At 40.2% G+C, this 27099-nt stretch overlaps 1 protein-coding gene across 2 annotated transcripts in view; it reads left to right on the top strand.

The window, feature by feature from the left end:
- sgcd (sarcoglycan, delta (dystrophin-associated glycoprotein)) overlaps positions 1 to 27099 on the top strand; it is a 904731-nt gene that overhangs the window by 830763 nt on the left and 46869 nt on the right. For both annotated transcript variants that reach the window (XM_051933847.1, XM_028814479.2), the window contains one exon: positions 18787 to 18859. In XM_051933847.1, the coding sequence (XP_051789807.1) occupies positions 18787 to 18859 (73 nt within the window). The remainder of the gene's footprint in view (positions 1 to 18786; positions 18860 to 27099) is intronic.

The following is a 27099-nucleotide window of genomic DNA, read 5'->3' as shown; positions in this document are numbered from 1 at the left end:
TCAAGTAGGCAGCATGGCTGAGGCAGTGTGTGCTTGATGCTGTATACTGATAATTCTCTTTCCGATCAGCTGCTGTAGAGCTGTGATTCCACACCCAGATACAGTGATATAAATACTCCGAGTGGTGCAGTGAGAGTAATATGGAAAAAGATGATCCACTGTGGCAACCCCTAATGGAAGCAGCTGAAAGAAGAAGGTGCAGTGAGAGTAACAACGCTAAAGCAGCTATGGTATTTGGAATAGTTTGGCCATTCTGTGGACCATTATATTGTTACAGGTTTATTACAATCAGATGCCTTAAACTAATAAACAATATGCGGTTAATTTCAGTGTATTATAAAGCCGCATCAGGGATGTGGATCTAAAAAAGAAAGGGAAACCACACTGGAACATTAGCACTGCTTTGACGCTTGGTGCCACTAGTTTGCAAAGAACTTAAGTATGCCAGGGTTTGAGCTACCGTGAAAATGTGCATGGCTTTATGGCAAGTTTAGGTTTTATACATAGTAATTTGAGCATAGAAACGGGAGTACACAACATTTTTGTGCATACGCACGTATATACATGAGGCCCTAGATCCCATGTTGTGTGACTTTCTGTTTTTGGAGGTATGTTAAGGATTCTGTTTAGGTGCCACCACTCCCAACAAACACTGGATGATCTCTGAAGTCGTATTGAAAGAGCCAGGGATACAGTGACACCCGGCATATCCAGTTGAGTATGGCATGAATTTGACAATGGTGTTGATGTTAAAAGCCCATGCAGATTAAGTGACTCACTCAGGTTAGGTCACAGAAAGAGTGTCATTCTAGTTTAGACAAATGTGTTGACCACTAGGACACGCTGTCTATGAAGAGGCAGTATCTGTCTTGGTGGGATTCAGCCAACAATGGGATACCAAACAAACTACACATATGTGGAGAAATCACGGCAGTTCCACATTGAAACATCAGCAACTGAGAACTGATCCAGGATCTAAGCCTGTCAAGAGAGCAGTGTAGACTACTGTGCCTCCCTATTAATTTGCACATTAATCTTAAAATGTTGCATTTCAGTGTTTTGTAGATTGAATCTTTTACCACAGTTTTTGTTTTTGAAATTGTTCTGTATAATGGAAGGCATTTTCATTTTGGTCTTTATTTTTTCTTCAGTCGTTGAAATGTCAGATTGCAAGATTGATTAACCATAATCTGTAATAATCATTCAGTGCTGCTGATGTGAAATGTGCTGTGCTAACCCAGAGAGGTTCATTCTCATTATACTGTTTGCCCCTAATTATCCCTCCTCATACTGTAATTTCCCTTCAAATCACCTTTTTTTTTTCTTCATATATCCTAACATCTGTCTGTCTGGATCTCATCACATACCTTCACTGGCTTGCAACTTTCTCCGACATGTTGATCTCACTTTATCTTGGTATTTTGTTTGGTTTTTTCTTGCTCAGCAAACAGAACCCAGGTGCTAATCGTACTTGTTATATTTACATCTGAATCAAATGCTGCCTGAAGGAAACACTTCAGAAAAAGAGGAATAAATATATCATTAACTGAGTGAAATAAACTGGAAGTGACCTTTTTCCTCAGTGAATATTTTTTTCTCTTCCTTCAAAGGCAAGAAAATGAAATTGCATCCAGCCAATCTTGATTATGCCTCTGTGTTTTGTAATTTGTAATTTTAAGAGAAGAGGAGTGGCTGAAAAAAAGCATTAAACAATGTGTTCATCAGCCAGTGCCTGAGACAGTTCCCCTTATGCAGAGATGTTTTAGTATCCTTGCTCTGATGATAATCTTGTTCTTTTGTTAACAACTCCTGGCAATTCTTGTTTTGACTTTGTTTACAGTTTAACCCTCTAGTTTTTGATGACAATCTTTCTGAACTTTTAGATACTGACTATCAATGCAGTTTCTCAAAAACACAATCATCTTCCTGTCTGTTTTAACACAACTGTGCAGTTGCTCACAATTTGTGACAAGTGAACCCCATTGAATTCACTTGGCCTCAAATTTGTCGAAAATGAGGAAGGAGGAACTGAACTAAATATGAATGGATTATAATTTTGCAATGGTCTTTAAAGTTTCCCAGAAGGCTAGGGAAACGTCTGCCAACTATACAGGGCAGACTACTGTGACCAAAATGTGACCTGAGCTGTGAGGCAGCAGTGCTAGCCACTGTGCATCCCTGAGATAAAATTATATTCCGAGTCCTCAATATTTCAAGTACTTTATCATTGTCTCTGTCTCTACCGAGCTCCTATCATTGCGGCTAACTAACACTTACAGAGCCAGTGACGCAATGGATCACCGATATATATTCAGGGGCTGTCCTTGTTACTACTTAATCTGCGGTACATAGAGAGGAACGTAACATATTTAATCCAACAGTGAAGACACAATGTACAATAAATCTATGCAGAACAACAGAGCCTTCTTCTCTCGGTTGCTCCCGTTAGGAGTCGCCACAGCGGATCATCTTTTTTCATATCTCTCTGTCCTCTGCATCTTGCTCTGTCACACTCATCACCTGCATGTCCTCTCTCACCACATCCATAAACCTTCGCTTAGGCCTTCCTCTTTTCCTATTCCCTGGCAGCTCTATCCTTAGCATCCTTCTCTCAATTTACCCAGCATCCCTCCTCTGCACATGGAGACAGTCCCGCTAAACCCTACACTTTACTGCTCAAACAAGCCATGCAAGGCAGGCCGGGGATGATGTGCTTCAAATAGGCCACACAAAGAACAACTAGCATTGGGCTTGACCAACCAACCTCAACTACAGTCAGGCATAGCCACAGTCAGTGACTTTGCAGCAGTAAAAATTAAATTGTATGGTAAGCATTGTCCTTTAATATGAAATGCTGAATTGTATTGTGATATAGGTGTGCGCCCTGCTGTTGTTCCATTAGTTGGGCCAAAGATGCTTGTTGCAGTGCACCTGTAATGGGAGAGGCCGTACAGAGACCCTTTGTCAATGTAACAGGTGCTGTCAATTCATTGACAGTTACCTAATAGAATTACACCAACAGCAAAGCAGGAGCCTGAACCCTATGACCCAGATTTAGTAAACTGCCAGTTCATGTCATCTTTTGATCTAACTTGTTAGGTTTAATCTTTCAGTGCCATTTTGTTTCTGCCAGTGCTATGACAAATAGCCTGTTTCATGAGTTCATGACCCTGTTGCCTTCTGCCAGCACAAAGTGTTCCAACCAGCATTACATGGCAGTTACAGAACATTTTATCTTCACTGAGTAACCACTTTATTATGTTCATTGGCCTAACTGTGAGTTCGGCCCCCATTTGGTACTCAGAACAGCCTAAATGGGGGACCTAATTCAGGTATTTAAAATCCTTGAAGGCACTAATAAAGTCGGTCCAGGCACATTCCTTTGGCTTAAGGGTGACTCACATACTCGAGGACATCAATGGAAATTATAGAGAAGTGCATTTAAAGCTGAAGCCAGGAAGCACTTCTTTACACAAAGAGTTGTGGGACAAAGGAACAAACTACCAAGACATTTAGTTGAAGCAGAAACCTTGACAACCTTTAGGAAAATTCTGGATGAGATATTGGGACAGCTTAACTATTAGCTAAACAAACTGGATTGATTGGTCTCCTCTTATTTGTCAAATTTCTTATGTTCTTATGTAATTCTAATGTAGTATAGCATACCCTGACTAGAGCTGCCCATTAAGTATTTTTAATTAACTGAAAGCTGTAAAAAGAACAATTCAAGCAGCCAGTGAACACTTTATTGCAGTAGTCAGTTCCTCTAGAAATATAAGTAACTTTCACAAAATATAGTCTAAACTCCAACAGTTGTAGGAATGACCGTAGCCTTCTTGTGGACAATTGATTTTGAATACATAATTAGACAAAAAAATAATTAACAATATTAATATAAATGATAGTACTAATAGAGTAAAGAATGAGCAAAAGACATAAAAAAAGAAATTTAGATATAAGCCAGGGAAGGAGACTGGGCTAAAACATAAGTTATTTCTAACATGTTTAGTCCCCTTGAGTGTAATGTTTTCAATATTTTTTAAATGATTGTTATGTACAATATATATTATGTTTATTGTAGTGGTAATACATTCTTCTGTGGGGCCACCATGGTGATCACCTAGGGGACCACCCTCTGCTTATTTAAGTGAGGCAGAGAGTCTGATTCTCCAGATCAGCATTGTGAGTTAGCAGAGTGAAATTCTTTAGAGTGTTGTAATTGATTTTATCTTTTTCAATATTTTCACTCTGTTTTTGACTAAGGATTGGATTGTGGATTGGATTTGCTTGCTATGAGTTGCTTTTCTCCTGGCAAACCCTTTTTGATTTTTTTTGTAATTTCACACATTTTTGTTTGTCCTTCTAAGCCAAGATGTGATGTTTTCCTCTTCCTTGAGGGGCATTTAGTGAATCGTGTGGATTTTAAACACTAAAGTATGTTTTTTAAACTTTAAAAGTCTGTTTCACAATTGGGCCTTTGTAGGGTGAAACTGCTTGTTGCGTTTGCAGTAGGGTTGCCTGAGATGAAGCCTGTTTATTGTTTTCACTGAGCAATGTGTCCACATTTTTCAAGTATCTCAGAGAAGGGAAACAGTCCTAAGTGGCTCAAGAATCTCAGAGTGACGCTAAAGTTGGTTCTGTCCTTAGGAGTAGTAGTAATAGCATTTATCAATATTACTAATTTTGGAAAATACTCCTTAACTTTACCAGGATTTAGGAGAGCTTGTGAGATGTTGTAATTCATTAAGAGGAAGAAGATGGTGTTCAGGCAGAGAGATGCACTCACATCGCAGGAAAGGGGAATGTTTTGGAAATGCAAGACAGCAAAGAACTCATAAAAAGTTATCAGTTAGAGATGGAATAATATTAGTAACGAATCATTTACGTTACGTGATCAATCCCTCTACATGGAGAAGCCAAGCGCTGTCACCTGAAATAAAAGTGTTGGTAATGTTATGTTTTTTGGCCACAGAGAAATGTAGCTTTGCAATAGCAAAGATTGGGATATGTCACAACCAACCATTTCTTGAATTTTGGACCAATCTTTGAACGACATGTGAAATTACATGCAGATTTATACATTAATCCACCTTTCAACGTGAGGTTATGTTCAAGCAAGCTGCATTCATGCAGTTTTCTGGGGTTTTTGGTATGATCGATGAGACACACATAAAGATCATTGCACCAAATGTGGAAGAGCCTGCATACGCGAATCGCAAACAATATCACAGTATTAACACACAGGTGGTCATGAATGCAAACTGTATTGTAGTAACCATCATATTACCCTGAAAATAGGTGGGCTGGAGGGGTGATTGACAGTGAAATGTCACACCGGTTCACTGACCTCTCCATTCCATGAATCCCTGGAACATTCACAGGAGACGACTCAGGCAGAGACTCCCAATGCATCAGAAAAGGAGCCTCGCAGAAGATTAGGGGGATCACAGGGTGTGGCACAGCACTCAACTCAAGGAGGTGATTGGGAACACTGGGACTTTACTTCCCATGGGGCTTCCTGCGGGTGTAACAGTAGGAGGGTAGTTCCTCTGAAAGTATGGCTGTGGATCATTCATTGTTAAATTCTGTAAATGTGCTCGTTATTCGACTTTACTCTCATTTGGAGTGTGTGTGTCTTAGGGCTCATTTGTACTTCATGCTCAGAACACGTACGCGCCCACATCATGGCTGCCACACGTTTCCAGCGTTCATTTGATGCGTCCTCTGAGCAGGTCCCCAGAAATTAACACGACGCGTGCGCAAGTTGCAGTACCAGCAAAAAGTCAGGGGGGCGCAGTTTGCTAAAAGTTGGAATGTGACGTCAGAGTCTCTGTTTACTATCTACATGTGACAGAAAGCCGCTTTGCGAATCCTACAGGATCGGTGTGCACGCTTCGATGTTTGATGAATGGTTCGAAGTGGTGAAGCAAAATGCCGACATACAGATGCATTCGTGGTGCTTTTATATTCAAGTGTTGCATTTTCCCGATTATAATGACACGATACATTTTAAAAGTCTCACATACCGTCTTCTGTGCCGTCTTTATTTCTGGGGCTTCCTCCGGTACTGACAGCAGTGGCAAACAGCAATAGATCGCCACACTGAGCACATTAAATGTATGATATTCCAACTCTCTGCACATTTAGAATCCTCATATTTATACTTGATATCACTTTCATGATGAAATGCATTGAAGTATGTATGTTACATTTTACAGATAAATCGGTAATTTCGTTTAAATAGAACACTGTTAATAATTACACACATGGAGGTGACACGGTGGCGGAGTGTTAGCACTGCTGTCTTGCAGGGAGTTACGTTGCTGGTATTCCCTGCCTGGAGTTTACATGTTTTCCTGCTGGGTTTTCACCGTGTGCTCCGGTTTCCTTCCAAAGATATGCAGATTTGACTAAAATGACGCCAGTGTGTATGTGTGTGCTTGTATTCACCTTGCGATGAGCTGATGCCTGATAGATTTAAACATTAAACATCCTTTTCAGATAAGGTAAGGTGTCATCTGAATTAAATGGGTGTTCCAGGCAATTCACAACACAGCAAAGCCGAACCTGTTCTCCCCGTGATAATATCTTGCACTGCCACCTGGTTTATTCCTCCAAATTTACGTAAAGTACGCGCACAAGTATAATCAGTACAATGCTTGTGTAGCAGGAGCGTCTGCTGCAGCATGCGTCGCGTCATGTGAAGTATAAATCCGGCCTTAGTCTTTCCATCTCGGTGCTCGTTACAAAATGGCAACATGCAGGTTATCGCAATTCCCTACCTCTTCTTCTACTACATTGAATATTATTATTATTGTAGTGAAGCCCTAGCATTAGTATCAGAAAACTATAAAACTTTTTCATGAGTGATATTTTGTGGCTCAGGGTGTCATAAAAACGTTATTCATTCTCAAATGTGAACTCCTACTCCTCTGAGATAGATAGATAGATAGATAGATAGATAGATAGATAGATAGATAGATAGATAGATAGATAGATAGATAGATAGATAGATAGATAGATAGATAGATAGATAGATAGATAGATAGATAGATAGATAGATAGATAGATAGATAGATAGATAGATACTTTATTAATCCCAAGGGGAAATTCACATTCTCCAGCAGCAGCATACTGATACAATAAACAATATTAAATTAAAGATTGATAATAATGGAGGTAAAAAACAGACAATAACTTTGTATAATGTTAAATGTTAACGTTTACCCCCCTGGGTGGAATTGAAGAGTCGCATAGTTTGGGGGAGGAGCGATCTCCTCAATCTGTCAGTGGAGCAGGACAGTGACAGCAGTCTGTCGCTGAAGCTGCTCTTCTGTCTGGAGATGATACTATTAAGTGGATGCAGTGGATTCTCAATAATTGATAGGAGCCTGCTGAGCGCCCGTCGCTCTGCCACAGATGTTAAACTGTTTGTCCAGGTGTGAGGCGTCTTTCTTCTTAATGCTGCCTCCCCAACACACCACTGCGTAGAAGAGGGCGCTCGCCACAACTGTCTGATAGAACATCTGCAGCATCTTATTGCAGATGTTGAAGGACGCCAGCCTTCTAAGGAAGTATAGTCGGCTCTGTCCTTTCTTGCACAGTGCATCCGTATTGGCAGTCCAGTCTAATTTATCATCCAGCAGCACTCCCAGATATTTATAGGTCTGCACCATCTGCACACAGTCACCTTTGATGATCACGGGGTCCATGAGGGGTCTGGGCCTTCTAAAATCCACCACCAGCTCCTTGGTTTTGCTGGTGTTCAGTTGTAGGTGGTTTGAGTCGCACCATTTAACAAAGTCATTGATTAGGTCCCTATACTCCTCCTCCAGCCCATTCCTGATGCAGCCCACGATAGCAGTGTCATCAGCAAACTTTTGCACGTGGCAGGACTCCGAGTTGTATTAGAAGTCCGATGTATATAGGCTGAACAGGACTGGAGAAAGTACAGTCCCCTGTGGCGCTCCTGTGTTGCTGACCACAATGTCAGACGTGCAGTTCCCAAGACGCACATACTGAGGTCTGTCTTTAAGATAGTCCACGATCCATGCCACCAGGTATGAATCAACTCCCATCTCTGTCAGCTTGTCCGTAAGGAGCGGAGGTTGGATTGTGTTGAAGGCGCTAGAGAAGTCTAGAAACATAATTCTTACAGCACCACTGCCTCTGTCTAAGTGGGAGAGGGATTGATGTAGCATATAGATGATGGCATCCTCTGCTCCCACCTTCTCCTGATATGCAAACTGCAGAGGGTCAAGGGTGTGTTGAACCTGTGGCCTAAGGTGGTGAAGCAGCAGCCTCTCCATGGTCTTCATCACATGTGATGTCAGAGCAACAGGCTGGAAGTCATTCAGCTCACTAGGACGTGGTACCTTTGGGACTGGGGTGATGCAAGATGTTTTCCAAAGCCTCGGGACTCTCCCCTGTTCCAGGCTCAGGTGGAAGATGCGCTGTAGAGGACCCCCCAGCTCCGATGCACAGACCTTCAGCAGTCGTGGCGATACTCCATCTGGACCCGCTGCTTTGCTGGCACGAAGTCTCCTCAGCTCTCTGCTCACCTGCGCTGTTGTAATTATGGGTGGGGATGTCTCTCCTATGCTGGTATCAGCAGAAGGATGTGTGGAGGGTGCAGTACTCCGAAACAGTTCACAAATACTTCTTATGTCGTACTCTGGGGTAGGACATATCCTTATCCTAGTCAGACGTTTAGTACAATTCCTAGGAGTTTTGAGTCTTGCACATCTTTTCGCTATGTTTTGTGGACAGCTGTATAACAGATGGTCCCTGCGCCTCAAAAATAATACCACAGTGGCTCTGCATTTTTTCTTTTTTATTGTAGGTACTAATTCTACTAAACTTCTTGACATTGAGAGGATTAATCAAATGATAAAACTACCCTGATAGAATGACTAGTGAGCCTACTCATGCACAAGGTTTCCTCTTGTCATTGACTATTTCATATTCTAAATAAATAACCCTATAAGCATGCCATTCAAGTGGCCACTGGTGTTAATAAACCAAAAGTGAGGCCTAAATCGTGTCTTTCATCCCAGAGAAGCAGAATATTTTAAAAAGACAGTGAGCACCTCATTTATTTCATGTCATAGCCATCTCACACAGTCATTCTGGGACTGCCAGGACGGCCTAAGGATGGGTATACATTTAATCATCACCTCTGATGCAATTACCGTTAAGTCCTTAATCATATCGAGTGACTGGAAGTCGCTTGCATGTGTGTCTTGCCTGACGTGTTGTGAAGGGCGGCTGATATGATGGCTTGCCCTGACAAGTTCACGAGTGTTAATATCAGGGTTGTCCAGGGACAGTAGTGTGTGGGTGGACGTTGACAGCAAATGATCAGTGTGACATGAAAATGGAGAAGTGGAGCACTCCATTTAATTTATATGCGGCATTCTGTCACCTGCAGGTGGGCACATGCAGACAGGAGCTGCTGCTTCATACTTGAGAGCAGCAAGTGACCTTATTCACTGTCAAACGCCTTTGCATAAATGCTTTATCTCCCTGGTGTGTGGTTGTCTTTAGTCCTTTCTTAATAAATGCACCGCATAGATAAGCAGTGTAACCTCCATCGCGGCAGCTCGATTTGATTTGATGATGGACTTTCTCTTTTCCTTGCCTCGATCCACACGGGAAGAAAGCTATTAGCTGAAGCTTTACGATGCTTCAAAACACTTCTGATATATCCCGTCGCATGCTTCATAAGTTTCTGATTGATTGGTGGGAATAAAGGTATTGGTCCGAGGAGTGCATAATGGAAACACATTGATGAAATCATTTCTGAGGGACATTAGGAGGAACTTAAAATAAAACTAAAATGGCTTTATAGATTTTTCACTCAATCTGTTTATGAACATTTACTGCTGGTACATTACAGAATGTCAAAGACAGCCTCCGTCGAAGTGGTGCAAGACATACACAGAGGCTTTTTAATGTGTAAATAAATGTGAGTAGGCAACACAGACAATCATATTCATAATACTGTGCTTATGGACAGATAATAAAATATAGTCAGCCAAACAAGGTAGGCCCCAGACAGTTTTACTGGCCTCAGATGTAAACAGAGATTTTCATGGCTGGAGAATCACCACTAAACGTGCAAAGGTGCAGAATGCTTATGTTTGACAATAACCATGAAGAAGTATCAAACTATATCACTAAGAAACTAAGACCTGGTGCACTTCTGCCATAGATATCGACAACCAAGTGCAGCCTCTATAATACTGAGTGTGGCGATGTTATACAGAGGGTGACTAGACATGTCACCGTAGAACTCTGGATTTGTTCGATGTTTTAGATGTGACTAATTTCTCACAGAAGTAACAGATGAATGCATATTGTTACACTTGGATCCTTTCATGCCATACATCAATGCAATGTATTTAATCACCAGAAGGATCAGTCTGTTGTCCTATAATCACAAAGCACACACCAATATCAAACCACACTGCAGTTAGCTTAATTAGTGTAAGTGCTGTGTGCATCCTGAGAAGGATCATCTCATTGGACATGACCGGTTGTTTCAAAAAGAGGCCCGAAATGTGCATACTCAACTCCATATAGGGTCTTTTCAGGGTGGCAACCGAGTGGGTTTTATTTTTTTGTATTACTAGGGGGCTCTGCCCCCTGCTCGCTTCACTCACCAACCCCCGCGCGGGCCCTATGTATTAGTCATTTCACGGATCTGTCGCTTGCAATGCATCGTGGTGTGCTTTTGGATAAGCACGAATATCAACTCTGTCTTTGATATCACCGTCTTTTGAAACTGTTATCACTGACAATTCGTGACATGTTGGTTTATTATATATGCGAGCGTGATCTTTTGGATTCATATAGAAATCCAAGAAAACGTCTTTGTCCATGTTTTTCAGATAAATTTTGTGTAAAGTGCAATACTTTTGGACGTATGGATTTGCATCCATTATTGGTTGTAGAATTTCTAATACGTCCGATCGTTTAACTCTTTCGATTCTATGTTGCATCGCTTCTCCATGATGATAAATATAAACCTGACAGAATTGTGTTTTTTTTTATTAAACTTGTAGTAGCTCTGTCATATCACCTATGTCCATATATTCGATCTCATTTCGCTGTTCCATTATTTCACTGAGTAATAATTTCCGTTTGTTAGAGCTAATGCGATCTTTACTATCAGTTTTTTGAGACTTTTGAACTTTAGTACTTTCATAATCTCTAACCTGCTCTGCATGTGTATCGTGCCGTTTTTGAACCTCTTTACAATGTTCTACTTTGTCTTCTACTGTTTGTCTTTTATTTCCACCCCCGCTTGGACCTGTTAGGTTTTCAATTCATCTCTTGGCACAAAGTCTTGTCTCGCGGAACGTGAAATTATCTCTCTGAAAATGTCTTGTCTCGTCTCTCTGAAGAAGTCTTGTCTCGTCCCAAGATTTTTTTATATACAGTAATAGATTTATTTATCCCCCCAGCAGAGTTTGAGGAAGTTCCTGGGAAAAAGAATGTCTGAGAATGTTTGCTTATGGTACTGACCCTAGGACAAGTGGATAAGAGGTAGAAAATAGATGGATGAATGAATGGATGGATGGAGCTTCTGCCAGCAGCACATTTAATATCTAAAGGTACACTTCAAGTGCAAAATATTACACAGTATAGATCAATTAGTGCTGTAGCTCTTAAAGGCACATATATACAGTATAGTCAAGCATGCACATTGGAGGACATCCTCACAGGCTCAGTCTAGGTATGTAGTAACTGTCTAAGATGAGAGGGAGAGGCTGTCGCTGATTTTGTCTTCTCCTTCTTCCCCAACAGCACAGAGAAGCTGCCTGCTGAAGGCCTTTGACACTGCCCCTTCTGGTCCAGCCACCATAAAACCCTGGGCATCCCGGAAGGAGGCGTCATTGACTGGCTAGAGTGAACCGCTAGACGGAGCTCTGCTAGAAGTGACTGCCTTACAATCCTTGTTTATCAAAGCCTTGTTTACGAGACACACGTCTTAGCATTATTTCTGTTTCAGTTTTTCCATTTTGTTGTCCGTGGACAATAAAAGGGGCTGCCTGGTTGGTGCCCCAAGCTTTTCATTACCACTCCTGGCCACCATATATATATATATATATATATATATATATATATATATATATATATATATATATATATATATATATATATATAATATACACACACACAGGGTGCGCACTAGACAGACATATATATATATGCAGGGGGCACACAGACAGACACCAGACACAAGTTCAGCACACAACACAAATTTATTAAGTGCAGAAGTGCTTCTCCCTCTCTCCCCACAGCAGCAGAGCACAATCAATACAACACACTGTCTTTGCCTTCTTTCTTCTTCTTCTTTCATTTTCTCTCTCTTTGTCTCCACTCCTTCTCTGGCAAGCTTTGTCCTCTTCCTCATGACTCTGGCTCATCTCTGTGAGACAGCTGGCTCCTTTTTAAACCACACCCAGGAATATTCCATGTGACTTGTTATGGAGGTTTGGAATTACTCTCAGTTGTGATGGAAGCCCAAAGTAGGGCTCTGTGGCTCCCGCCACTCCCCATAGAAGCACCCATGGAACTCAGCCTGGTTGAGCTGACAAATGGCAAGTCCCATATAGCCCTGTGGGAATCTGAGGTGCAGTTGCAACCCGGGGGGGTTGCCAAGTAGCAGTTTTTGGGGAGATAGTGCCCTTCATAAGCCATCTCCCCCTGTCCTTCCATTACGGAGGTGTCCCGGCTGGGTAATGGCGCAAGCCACCATCTGTCAGTAGCCAAATTATGCTACCCATCTAAGACTGGTAAAAATCAATTTAGATTTCTGTGTTACCACGTATTTATTTTATAATGCATGTAGTAATAAAATAAATTGCATTTGTCATTCTACAAATGTCTTTGATGTGCCATCTGTTAGAATGACATGTTAAATATTTGTAGCAATAAATGCATTTCATTTATTTGTAACACACATAACACACAGACACTTAATATAATGCTTATCAAATGACATTTGGCATACGTTATAGACAAAAGCAGCACATCAATCAGTTTAATTGCTTAAATGCATAATTTACATTTTTTTTAATTATCTCAAGAGTTTTCTCCTTGTGTGCACTCAATATGCAAAAAGTACATAACACTGAATGTTCATTGGAATGGGGAACCTAGTAATAATAGAAAGGTGGGCAATTTGGACTTGTAAATTTCTCACAGAAGGTTCCAGATGAAAATAAACAGGGGAACAGTGTCTTTGGGTAACGAAACATGGCTAAAAAAATTTCAAAGTAAGATAAAAAAATCTACTCGCAGACGAGGCATTGAGTTTGTTACTGTGGTAAAACATGTTAGGAGTCTGTGGTGGTGAAGGGGTAGTGACGAAAAGGTGCGGCGCAGGCTTGGTGGGTGTGGTTGCATGCCACTGGAAAGTTAGTACGGCCTTGGGGTGTGCAATTGGGAAATTGGCTGATTGTGTATTCACGTGCAAACAGGATCGGTTCAGCCAGATTCCTCACAAGTATATAAAGTGATGAGAAGGACATAAAGGGGGCATCAGAAGAGAAAGTGAAAAGAAATGGGAGTGAATCAAATGTGATGTTTTAAAGAGGATAAAGCGTGAGATTAGGAGTGTTAGTTGGTGTAGTGGATAGGAGGCAGGGTGATTAGGAAGACCAGCAGTGAGTGAGAAGAATGGTGCTCCAGGGGATTGTCACTGCCATTGAGTTTAGTAGGTGCCTGAGCAACTGATGACTACACAGATCGTCCTATGGACACCAGGGATAGTAGTGGAATTATGAAGCAGGGCTTTGGGTGTCCAAGTTGTGACCGGCTGAGGTGGCTGGGACAAAGGTCATTTAATGGTTGACTGCATTTTCCAGGGTCTCAGCCAATGGGAGAGTGAGGAAGTTGAGAGAGAGAGAAAGAGAGACGCATTACTTGGACGGAAAAATTGAGAGCACTAAAAAGTGATTTTAACTGTGGTTTGTGGTTTTAGACTTGATTTTAACAATGGTTTGGATTATTTAATTCATTCATTCATTCATCTATCCATCCATTATCCAACTCGCTATATCCTAACTACAGGGTCACGGGGGTCTGAATTTTATATTTAACTCCCACAGAAGAGCACTAATTTTATGGAATATTTACTGGCTGATTATTTATTGAAGACCTGCTTCACACTTTTTCTGTGGGCACTGATCTGTCAAGAATAAACTGCACTAAGAACTTTCTTGTACCAGCCTTCCTTTTTGTGTGTTGTCATTGCACTACTCCATCTCAGTTTCATGACTATCAAAGTCCCTGGAAACAGATGATGCGAAGTCTGCAGGCACCCGAGGCATCACGGTTATTCAAAGTTATTAAGAGAGAGAAAAAAGCTGTAGCTGAGGTCTTCAATGAGATTCCACTTTTGACAGTGCTGCTAATATTTAAACTTTGTGTGTTGCTGAAGGCTTCCTCCCATCAGCCCCAGCACACTCCTTATGCCGGATGGCAATTTTAGCCACTATATTAGCATTGCTTTAAGGTTGCAAATGAAATTAAATTGTAGGGGGGAATAAAGATTTTATATATACTAAAAACCTTTCTTCCTTACATGAATTTCACAGGTTGTGAAATGGCATAGTTTCGCTGCAAATTAAATTTCACTAGAATTGTTGGCTCATTACAAATAATGGGCACCACAACAGACAATTTGAAATAATTTAAAAAAAGAAATTACACCTAAGAAACCTTATATGACATTTTTATTCTTCCTCTGCTACCCAAATAAGTGTCGTAACACTACACCAGGTAGTAGCAACCATTGCAGCAGAATCCAGAACGGTTGCTATAATACTAATTATCCTTTGCTATTAATGTCACCTTTGTTTTTATAGCTGTTGTATTACTTTGAATATCTGTGTAACACTTTAACTATACTGTAGAAATAAAATGTATTTAATTATTTCTTATTTAATTATAAAGGATTAAATTCATACAATAGATACATATTCAACAATGGGAAATGCATCACCAAGAAAAGTGCAACCGTGTTTGCAATTTTGTGGTTTCCAGTCTGAATCCTTAGATTTTAAACCACAGGGCTTGCACTCCCCTTTTTATTCCCTTCTATTTTAAAGAAGGCTTCATTAACTCAGCATCCTTTTGAAACCCACTGCAAGACAAGCCATATTATTTCATTCATACAGTGCATTTTTTACTCAGTTTTGAAGATGTACTGGTAATGAATTCCTTCATGACACAGTACATCGGACTCTGTTCGCAGCGTTGGACATATACAATTTACTGTCAGGTCGATATTGCAAGTCAAGACTTTTTAAAACCAGAAACGGCAGGATGCTGTGTTCTGTATTAAATGCTTCATAAAAGACTAGCTTTATTGAAGAAAATGTAATCATTCTGAAAGTAAGTGGAATTGGATTATCTGACTTGTTTTAAAGCACCTTTTTTATGTATTGTGCTATGTCGCATATTCCAGGTGGTAGGTCAGGTGCAAGGGTTGTTTGTTGTCTTATACCCAATGCCGCAGTGAGATTTTAGTTCACCTTCATCTCACATTTGGATTAGGCAGGTTTGAAAGGTCATTATAATTTGATTTGTATTCATCTTTAATCCAGTTTGCAGAGTTGCAGGGAAAGTGAGCCTATCCCAGCAACAGCTGGTGCACAGAAGGCATCACTTTGCATAGGACGCTGGTCCATTGCTGGGCCTCACTTGTGCACCCATCCGTTTAACTTAATATGCTCATCTTTGGAAAGCAGGGAGAAGCTAGAATACAAACTACATAGACGCTGGAATTTTCTTTAGATGTTCCGGTTTCAACAACCTAAAAAAGTGTTAATTATAATTTAGTTGCTTACCCTAAACAGGCCTGGTATTGATATAATTCTGTAAATTGATATGTTTTTGTAGCTTTGTTTAGGCCTTTTTTTTTATGGTTACTTCCCATTATGAATTCTTTGAGGCACTGAATCTGATTTTTGCATTTATTCTAATCATAGAAATTGTTATCAGTTCAAGAAATTATTTTGCTGCCTTTTCTTTGATATGTTGCTTTTTCATGGGGACTGCCATTTCATGTTGTGGTCATCAGGACACAGCAATGGTTGCTATGCTGTGCAGTCCTGGAAGTTACAGTATGTAGTTGATGTCATTAACACACTGCTACAAGAACCAGTGTGCCGAATGTGCTGCTATTTGAGTCTACATGTGGTCAAACGTGCGGACAGGAATTTCATTGCACTCTGTACACAAATGACAATAACTCTGAAGACATTATATTTATTTATTAAAGCAAAACGTTGCATTTTTGAAAAGGTCAATACTCTTTTACTCCTACATATTGTTACTAAGTGTGATATGAGATAAGCTACGATGAAACAGAACGAAATGTGATTTTTTAGTACATGCTCAGTCTCAGTTGAGAATATGGCATAAAAGAACAACTAAGGAGAGTGTTAGTACTTTTTTTTGTTTGTTTATTAATGGCAGACATTTTTTCAAGTCAATTTTATGGCAGTTCTAATTTTAGGGTTGATGCCAATACATTGTGTTTTGTAGCAATTTCAGATCAATTATCGAATATCACCATTGGTGCTGTCTCCTACCATAATATGGAGACCTCCAGCGATGTCTATCAACCACAAACCCCCCCAGCCCACCTACTGTAGATGCTTTCTATGGTTCATGGATTCAATTATTTAACAAACCATTTAGTTTATTGATGTGGGATTTAACATCTATTCGTGAAATCCAAAAAAAAAAAAAAACAGGAAATCCGAAGAAGTAACACTCATGGTTCTATCCTAACAAGGAATTCATTCAATTACCGAATCCAATCATGCACAGAAAGAACAAATTGATAGTTATCTGATATGTTGTGTAGATAACTGATGCAATACTTGCATTTCGGCCAGGATTGACAAGGGGTCAACATGTAAAAAAAAACATACATATTTGCTTTGTTATCTTAACCCATTACACAAAAATACTCAGGCAATGCTGTGTACTTTGGCTAGCAAACAATATAGCCATGGCTACAAATTTACTCACAAAATATCACTTAAAGAAAGAAACAAGTCCCAAAATGGTGCTCTGATCATTTCACAACAATTACATTAAAATGAAAAAAACTGTAAAACCGTATCAGTTTAAAAATGTACAGTAAACTAAACAGGAAGAAAAGAGACATTCCAAAATTAAGTTTGCAACAGTTATCACATAGTATTAGTGTTTAAGGGGATTATATTAAAAAATAAAACTTGATTTACTGAAGTTTCTTTCGACAGGTCAGGCTCAAATCATTTTAATTACTCCTTGTACATCAGTCTATATGCATTCAAGATACAGGAATAAGAATAAATGATAACCATCGTAGATTCATCTCTGCTTCTAGATTAAAATAATTCAAGAAAGATTCAAAAATCCTCCATATCATGTAAGCAAAGTCAGGGTCGTGGCCAAGCATCCTCTTCTGGGTTATGGCTGAGGAGACAGCAGACATATTTTTTTTTATTGTGTACATCTGGGTGCTGCCTGTCCTCAGCTTCCATAAAGGAAATGCGGCGATGCCACTGATGACAACGTCAAAGTACCTCATGCTCCTGGGAATCGGTTAAGTGAAAACACAAATTCTGAAAATGAATGAATGACTTCGCTGGTGTGATATGTGGCTGGCCTTTCATCCCGGCCAATACCCCCAGGCAACCAGGTGGAGCCCTCCCTGCAGCATGGAGGTGCCCCGAATGCCAGCAGGGAATCCTGGACAATGTAGTTTTTATCCCCAGCCCTGTTGGATACCTTGTAGCCCACTAGAAGGCGCTGCAGGGAGGAATAAAGACTATTTGCCTTATGCCCCGGAAGTACGTCCGAGTCACATGGACAAGGGGAACGATGTGCGTCCGGGGTGAAAGAAGGATTTTTATCTGACCCGGAAGTGTTCCAGGTCACATGGACAGGGAAGGCGAAACACTTCCGGGTCAAGGACTATTAAAGGATTGTGGGAAATCCCAGACGGTGAGCTGAGCTGGGTGGTAGGGTGGCTAAGTGTCTGGGAGTGGAGGATTGTGAATTATTGTAGTTTATTATTATTGTATGAGTATTGTGGAGAGGAGGGTGCTTTGTGCATGTGTTTGTCCAAATAAATATTATTATTGGACTTTTACCTGGTGTCTGGAGTCAAATCTGAGGGTTCAAGGGAGCGAGAGTGCCTCTATCTGTCACACTGGTCAAACTTACCCACAGAAAAGCACCATTTTTATTAAGTAGGGATTACCACCGAAGGCAACAACTTAACTTTGATTAAGGTCAGTCCATAACTTGGGCAAAATTTCAGTTACATTCAATACCAGGATTTATACCTTTTCTTTAGCAAGCAATACAGTTATGGTATTAAAGTAAGCAGAAAAGACATACCTGCCCACCAAAGCTCATCATTTCATATCCTTCAGTTGTTTCCTAAATGTTCTCACAAAATTTTCTTGAGGAAAAAGGCCTTTAAGGATACCCACTGTGCACATACAAACATTATAGTATCTTTGTGTACTTAAGGTATAAGAATAAATAAAAAAATAATAATAATAAGTAAAGCCATAACTATTGTAGCGTCTCCTCTGCTCTGGTGTTCCAATACATCTTTAAAGATAAAATTGACCCAATCAGTTTGAAATGAGAAATAATAATAACAGCCAACTCAGCTGAAAATGTTATTATGAGTTTGTTTTGTTTCATTTATAAGTAGAATTATTGTCATTTTTCATTTGTTAATATTTGTTTTAATTTCAGGAGCTGAAGGAGCTGTGTTTAGCAACTCAGTCGAAACACCTCAAGTCAGAGCGGACCCCTTTAAAGAACTTAGGTAAGTTTACTTTAGTATTATTAAGTGGGCCATTTGTATTGGCCTCATTTGTTGTTTTAGCCATGATGACTGGACTGACGTCTGATAATCACTCATATACCAAACTGAGTATATAGAGTTCAACCAAAAGATTCCTCAGCCTGCCCATGACACCCCCCACTCAGTCAGAAATGTAATTGATCGCTTCATTCAAGTGCAGCATTCACAAAGATAACACCAGTTACCGGCCAGTTATGTGAGGGAAAGTACAAAAATAACAAAATGAATGCTCCTTAAATGCCTTGAATTTGGACAGGCTCTGATAGCTTCACAATTTAAACTGTGTTGGTTTGCTTTTAGGTATTTATTTTGGGTATTGATGAGCAAAACCATTTATGTGAAATTGAATTTGCAGTGTTTTGCAAAAGAAAGTTCACTAAACAAATTTCGCCATCAGTATGAATGTGTACCATTACTACATATATTTTCATCTCGTCTCTGCAACCTTTTTGTCCATGTGCAGAATCACAGAAATATTTCTTATTTTACAGAACATGAAACATTTGGGGGTTTGGGGATATGTGCCAACAGAGAGCTCTTACCTGCAAGCCTGAGATGTGCGGGCTGAGAGTGGTTCTTCAGCAGTGACGCCAGAGTGGCCCTGCCTCTCACAAAACACGAGGAACATTAGAGAACATTATAATAATAGTAAAAATAAGTAAACAGAGTAATATTAGCAACATTTACACAGTTACAGTAGATGCATAAAAAATAACACTTTAGAATAAACAAAGAAGAAAAAAGTAAAATAAACCCAAGCCAGGGAACGTGGCCTATCTGGAACATAATACTGACTAGCTGTATCTGCATAGGGACAAGTGATTTAACACACAAGGACAACACACTTCGCTGCTGTTTCTTGCTTAATACTAACATGGTCACATCTTGTTTCTCTGAAACTTTATTTGGCTTGCCCGGGGAGCATTAAAAAAGCATTTCAAAGCAAGCCCGAGGCACCTGATTTATGTCCATTGTACCTTGAAACTTAGCAGCATTTGTCGCAGCTCAGAAAGTTCAGCTCCTTTGCATGTGAATATTAGTTTGTTGTTGAAAAGTTTGGTCTAAATGTCTGGCTTTTCTGTCTTTTTACTGCGAAACTGACCGCTTTTGATTGTCCTTTGAATATTTTTGCACTCCAGTATGCTTGGAGTATCCTTCACTCAGGAGGTTTAAACCAAAGTGTTCTTCCCCTTAGGACCTGACTCTTCTGGTTTCTGTCCCCAGTCGGTCTGATTGGGTGGCTTGCACACCTGCCCACTAGAATAAGAAACAGAAGCCCCCCATCCTCCCATTCCCATCCTCTTTCTTTTTCATTCTCTTGACAGTCCCTCTTTTTCCACTTTCCTCATTATTTTGGATTACATGAGCTTCCAGCCGTGCTGCTTCAAATCCCATTCCTTGGTCGTTTCTCTGTGCCAGTATCTCTGTATCTTGTGCCCATAAACATTTAGTTGCTTTCAAGAGCGGTGTTTAGGGGTAGCAAGTGGGGCAACCGCCCCAGGCCCCGCACCTAAGGGGGCCCCGCTTTTGAGGTCCACGTGTCCCGTTCGTGTGGATTTGTCAAGTTATATTCTCCAGTATATATATATTTGAGATGCTTCTAAGAGGAACCCTTTTAAAGTCCCTCTTCAAGGTCAAATTCCTTACATGTACATCTTTGAAAACATTCCATAGTCTGAAAATTAATGCACAAAAACATGTATCGCTAATGATAACCGGCTGACATGACATCGATGTGAGTTATGACTTTGACATCATGCATATCAAGACTTGGAGTATACTTGCAATTTGGGTATTTTTCTAGAAGAGGCCCTGCTAATTTCACCGCATCGCATTTCTCACTGTCGTGGTATTGGCATGAATTATGAATTGCACTTTTTTAATACATTATATAATTATATTTTGATAAAGTCTGCATGTTATCGTGCAAGAATTTAGCTGAATATTGCAATGAGAAAATCCGGTGTATGTTAACATTATTTTTATTAAATTTGTGCGCATGTCTATACAGTCCACACATATGGGTAACAGCATTTGACGTAACCGGCCCCCGGTGGGGTTGGTCAGCCCTAGGACCCGCACACCCCTAAGGCTGCCTCTGGTTGCTTTGTCTTTAATGTCTCAGAAGCTACTTGCTCGGTTACAGGGACAACACTTTCCCATATGCTTTTAAGATCAAGCGGCTTCCAGCAGATTGCCACCTCTGGTTTTGTGTCCTTGACTGCCTCCTGTTTTTGTATTGATCGCTAAATGCCCAGATGTCTCCACTCTGTCATGCTGAGGGAGAACTGGTTGCTTCTACCCAGTCTGCCTCTCTCCTGTCTTCTTGGCCCTCCTTTTAGTCCTCTTCCAGGACAAACAGCACATCCAAGTATTCAGACCCCTTCACTTTTTCACATTTTGTTTTACGTTGCAGCCTTATGCTGAAGATATTTAACTTAGTTGTTTCCCTCATCAAGCACTTAATGACCCAGAATTAGAAAGCAAAAACAGGATTTTAGAAATTTTTACAGATTTATTAAAAATAAAAAATGAAATATTACATTGATGCAAGTATTCTGAACCTTTGCTATAACACTTGAAATTTCTCTCAGATGTGTCCCATACCATTGCTCATCGCTGAGATGTTTCTACACCTTGTTTGGTGTCCACCTGTGGTCAATTCAATTAACTGGAAATGATGAGGGAAGACACATGCCTGTCTAAAGAAGGGTCCACAGCTGACAATGTGTATCAGAGCAAAACACAAGCCAAAAGGTTTGAAGGAATTGCCTGCCAAGCTTATAGGCAGGATTGTATCAAGGCACATATCTAGAGAAGACTTCTTCTTTGTCTGTCGGCTGCTCCTGTTAGGGGTTGCCATAGCGGATCATCTTGTTCCATATCTTCCTGTCTTCTGTATATTGTTCCATCTCACCCATAACCTTCATGTCCTCTCTCACCACATCCACTTTGTTCATCTTTTCCTCTTGCCTGGCAGCTCTGTCCTTAGCACGTATCTAGAGAAGACTACGACAAAAAAAATCCTGCATTACATAACTTTTCTAAGAGCACTGTTGCCTTCATAATTCTTAATGGGGAAAAAATTTAAAAAAGAAACATGACTCTTACTGGAGCTGGCCATGCAGCTAAACTAAACAATTGGAGGTGATGGGTCATGGTGAGAGAGATGACCAAGAACCTAATGGTCACTCTAGCTGAGCCTCCAGAGAAGCTGCCAGTAAATGGGAGAAACTTCCAGATGGACCACCATTGCAACATTCCAACAGTCTGGGCTTTATGACAGAGTGGCCAGATAGATGACTCTCCTCAGTAAAATACACATGCAAGCCTGCTTAGAGTTTGCCAAATGGCACCAAGAGGACTCTCCGACTGTGAGAAATAAGATTCTCTGCTCTGATGAAACCAAGATTGAACTGCTTGCCTACAGTTCTAAATGTCATCTCTGGAGGAAGCCAGGCGCTGCTTATCACCTGCATGATACCATTCAAATAGTGAATCATGGTGGTTGAAGTATCATGCTGTGAGTTGGGGCCTGGGAGACTAAACAGGGTTGAGGGAAAACTGAACGGAGCAAAGTATAGAGATATTTTTAACGAAACCTGCTCCAGACCACTCTGGACCAATGATTCACATTCCAATAGGACAATGACTCTAAGCACAAAACAAAGACAACACAGGAGTGGCTTAGGGACAACTTTGTGAATGTTCTTGAGTTGCCCAGCCAAATTGAATTGAACATCTCCGGAAAGACCTGAAAATAGTAGTCCACCAATGGACAACTTATCATGAAATAATATCAAATATAATGTTGACTTTTTTTGACCAGTTAGCCTAAAGTGTGCTCACTATGTTGGTCACTATTGTTTTGTCTTTTTGACAGTGCTTTTCAGAGCTTATCTTGTACAGACCCCTTTATATGGATTAAGAATAAAATGAATGACCAATTGGACCAGTAACACATTTCTCGCTGAATATTCCCTGGGACACTCTATTTGTTGTTCTATGTCCAAGTGCTCATCAAAAACTAATTAACGTGAATTCTCATTAATTCAAACCAACATGTAAAGAGCCCTGCCAATATGACAGTGAAAATCACGGTGGCGAGCTTGCTGTACGTAACACTCCAGTGCAAACTGAGGCAGAAATAATTAGCAATAAATAACGTGCAGGGATTGTCTGGCTACAGTGCTTTTGGATATTCATCACAAGGCCAGAAATTTAAATGTAATGTTTTACCTGCCTCCATGACAAACTGCCATATAAGCAGTTAAATTATGTGTTAATTATTCCAGCAGACAAAGAAGGTTAACTGAAATCTTTCAAGTTCAAAGAAAAAGAATGCTGCACCTTTAAAGCAGAAAGTCAGTAGGAGAAAGGAATGTGTAAAGCCAATTTAATAACACTGAAATTGAGCTTATAGTGTAATGGCACTCCGTGGTAATCAAATATTCCATAGACTTGTTTGGGATTGAATTTTCAGGCTGTAAAGAAAAGAAAAAGAAAGAAAAAAAAGTTCCATTCTGGAAATGCTCAAGGCTTCTCCATCTGTATGGTGCGGCTGAAAAGAAAACAAATTTGTATGTATGAATTTAAAGTGCTTTCTCCACAGAACTGTTCACCAGTATTAAAATAGATCAGATTGCACTTGCCATGAAAATTGATCATAGCACAAGCAGAAAATGTATACTTGAAAGGTTTTTCTCTTCTACTCTTCTACCTCATGGTACATAAGCCACAAATTGGAAAGGACCAGTGAAACAGGATTTGATATCTTGTACCTGATATGTTGTTGTGGAGAATGGCATGTTGGCATAGCAATTACAGTTGCTGCTTCATAGCTCCACAATTCTGATTTTAATATCCTGGGTACTCATTTATATTGTGGCGTTTCTACATTCTCCCTGTTTCTATAAGGTTTTGGTCCTGTGGTTTCACTAAAAGACATGTAGTTGAGTTGAATTCATGATTCCAAAATGGACCACTATGAATGACCAGAGGTGTGTGTGTGAGAGAATATGTTCTTCAATGCAGTTCAATCCAGGCCTGTTTCTCTGTCCTGGTAGGATAGTCTATGGTCACCTCATGACTTTGTGCTGTGGTCCCCTCCAGGTCTGGTTACTGTCTTGTATCCATTGCATCCAGGATAGGCTCTGATCCCCTGAAACCCTAAACTGGATTTGATGTTGGATTAAGATATTGCCATGGGCTGATCTGCCAACAGATATAGACAGCTGTAGACTGCAATAGATGTAGATATAAACAGAAACCCCCTTTTAAACAATATTTCAATGGGAAACAAACACTCATCTTACACCTCCTCTTTGCAGGATTAGCTGCAGGCTTGCTGGCTTGCTGCACGACGTGCTTCTCATGTGGGGCTTCGAACATTTAAAAGAACAAGCCGTGGCCATCCAAAGATCTCACTCTCCTGTCCTCTCTTCCCTCAGACTCCCTCTCGCTCTCCAGTCGCTGCTTCCGAGCTGCTGTTCCCTCATGAAGATAAAGACTTTGTGTTCTTTTTACCAGGAGTCGCGTCATGTTTGACAGCTGTTCCCTGTCTGGCCGGACCGCTTCTGAAAGGGTCTTATATTTGTATCTGCCAGAACTTAAATAAAGCATCTGCTCCTTGGAAACCCTTCTGTGCTCTCCTGTGCAACTTTGCAACCCAAGCTTGACAATAGATATAGATAGTACTTTATTTGTCCCAAGGAAAAATTAAGACTATCTAAAAGCTCAAGAAAAACATAAATATTATAACAGGGTAGGTAGAATCTAGAGCACTTATTGGTGGATCACATCCCCAAAATAGAAAGAACTCCTCCAGAATAAATAACTCAGTCCAATTGTCATTAAAGAACACATCACCTCTTTATTTATTTTTTCTGATTTCTAAGTGTGATAGCCCTTTAGGTGTAGCAGTTGCTCTGAAAGTATCGAGATAGGACCGAGTAAGTAGTCGTGAGGTGGTTGAATGAGAGTAACAGATAGAATGTGTTATGTCACACTATGTTCATTGTCCCGTGTCGTGTTAACTGTTAATTACTTGGCAATCACTTGAGGCCATTTATGTGCAATTATCTGTATCACTCAGGCAGGCCTCTGAGTGTCTGCCAGCACTGAGTCAAATTACCTTGTCATCACCAGCGTTGATTCATTTACCTCTTTAATTTTTAGGACCTTTGCCTTCTGACCCTTGACTTTCTAATTTACTATGCCCTTTTCTGTATGTTGTGCAGAGGCTTTGTTTCTGAACTACCTTTTTTCTTGACTTTGTATTCTCCTTCCCTCCACTGACATTTTGTCCATGCAACAATGACTTTTGTGCTAAGCACTGTAGTCTTGCACTGGCCATCCCTCTTCTGCTAAATCAACTTCATTAAACATTTTTGGACACACTGCTGGAGGCACTGCATAGGAAAGCATGGTAAAATATTTCAGCTTCAGCGGTCATCATTTTCGTGAGCAGCAAAAAGGTTGGCACTCCAATTTGTCAGAAGCCTCCTTAGTTATCAGAGTGTTGAGAGAATGTATGACAACAGTTCAGTGTAAATGGAAGCTTGTTGCCAAAACTTTGGTTTTAGAGACTAATTCCAATATATTTTTTTGTTCCTGTCAATGAAGTCAGCAGAGCCTTTTGAAGTTGTAACAAACCCCGACTGGGATCTGAACACAAGGCCAATGATCACTCAGTGGCTGTTGACTTACTTTCATAGTCCCACTAGATATCATTCACATAAGCGCACTGCTATGTTATTTGCATCTCTTTGCACAAGAAATTTACAAAACAAACATAATTTGATTATTTTTAAAGGATTATATTGCACAGTACTTGTGAAATACATCATACATAAACAAGCAAACAAACAAGTAAATATTAATAACCCCCCACAGATCATACATATTTAAAAGTCTTTTTATTCATGATGTGTTTGCCAGTACTTGCAAGATGTTAACACTAGAATTACCAGTCTATGAAAAAACTCGTAGATCCGTCCCACCTTAAAACCGTTCTCACCTCTCCGCCAGCGTCTTTTGTCTTCTAAATGTGCCAATTAAGACGAACAGCAAGCAGCCGGCTATTCCATCCCCCACCGTCACAGAACGTTCACTAAGTTTTCCCAGCTCATGCCTTGTTTGATTATCTGGGAGTGACTGAACTGCTGGAGTTTTAGAGTGGAAATAATAGATTGTTATTTGGAACACACGCATTTCATGTGTGTTCCGTTTCTACAGTAATCTGTGTATATACATTCTTAAAAGTAATAAATGTTACAAAATGTAGGCATTATCCTTGGCTTTGTCTCACCAGTATGAATTAGCTTATAAAATCCTTCCCCATATTCATGTATGGGAGAACACTGCAATAACAAAAACCTGAAAGAAATCTTAATTGCTGCAGATCCTTCTATATTAATAACTCCCTTCTCATTAACCTGTAACTGAACAGTAGTATGTCTTTATATATAACAAGGTTTTCCTGCTAAGCCATCTTCCATTATTGGAAACTAGGGGGCTCCGCCCCCTGCTCGCTTCGCTCGCCAACCCCTGGCGTTGGGGAATGACAAAGAGTGAGATGTATGAATTAGATATAGAATAGTGTGCAGGTTTGGATGATGCCTATATAAATACAAAATAGAGTGTTTGGCATAGAGTAATGTTTTATTGGAATATTTCTCCGTATAGAACATTAGTAGTAAAGATGGTGTCTTGTCTTTGAATGAGTCTTCCTTGGCATGGATCATTTTTAAGTTTAACTTTAATGTGAGATGAACGTCGAACACATGAGAAGGCAACATAAAGTTGTCCATGTCCAAAAACGGGTTCAGAGAGGTAGATGCCAACTTTGTCCATGGTTTGTTCTTGTGATTTGTTGATGGTCATGGCAAATGCAGCTTTAATGGGGAACTGTCGGTGTTTCAATGTAAAAGGTAATTCTAGGTCAGAACTCGTAAGGTCAATTCCAAGAATGAGAACAGTATTGTTAGCATGTGAATCTGAAAGAACTGTTGCTTGAATAACATTGTGTGTTATGGTGTTGACGACTAACCGTGTGCCATTGCATAAACCCTGTTTAGTGTTAAGGTTTCTTAATAGCATGATTATTGTTCCGTTTTTAAGGGTAAGGTTGTGTTGTGGTCATCCGTCCGGGTTAATAGTGTTCAAATATTCTAAGGGGAAATTCAGATGTTCATTGTCGT

The sequence above is a fragment of the Erpetoichthys calabaricus genome, chromosome 11, assembly GCF_900747795.2.
Source record: "Erpetoichthys calabaricus chromosome 11, fErpCal1.3, whole genome shotgun sequence".
In the NCBI taxonomy this organism is placed as follows: Eukaryota; Metazoa; Chordata; class Cladistia; order Polypteriformes; family Polypteridae; genus Erpetoichthys; species Erpetoichthys calabaricus.
The sequence above is the reverse complement of the archived record's forward strand: the minus strand, read 5'-3'. Positions and strand labels throughout refer to the sequence as shown.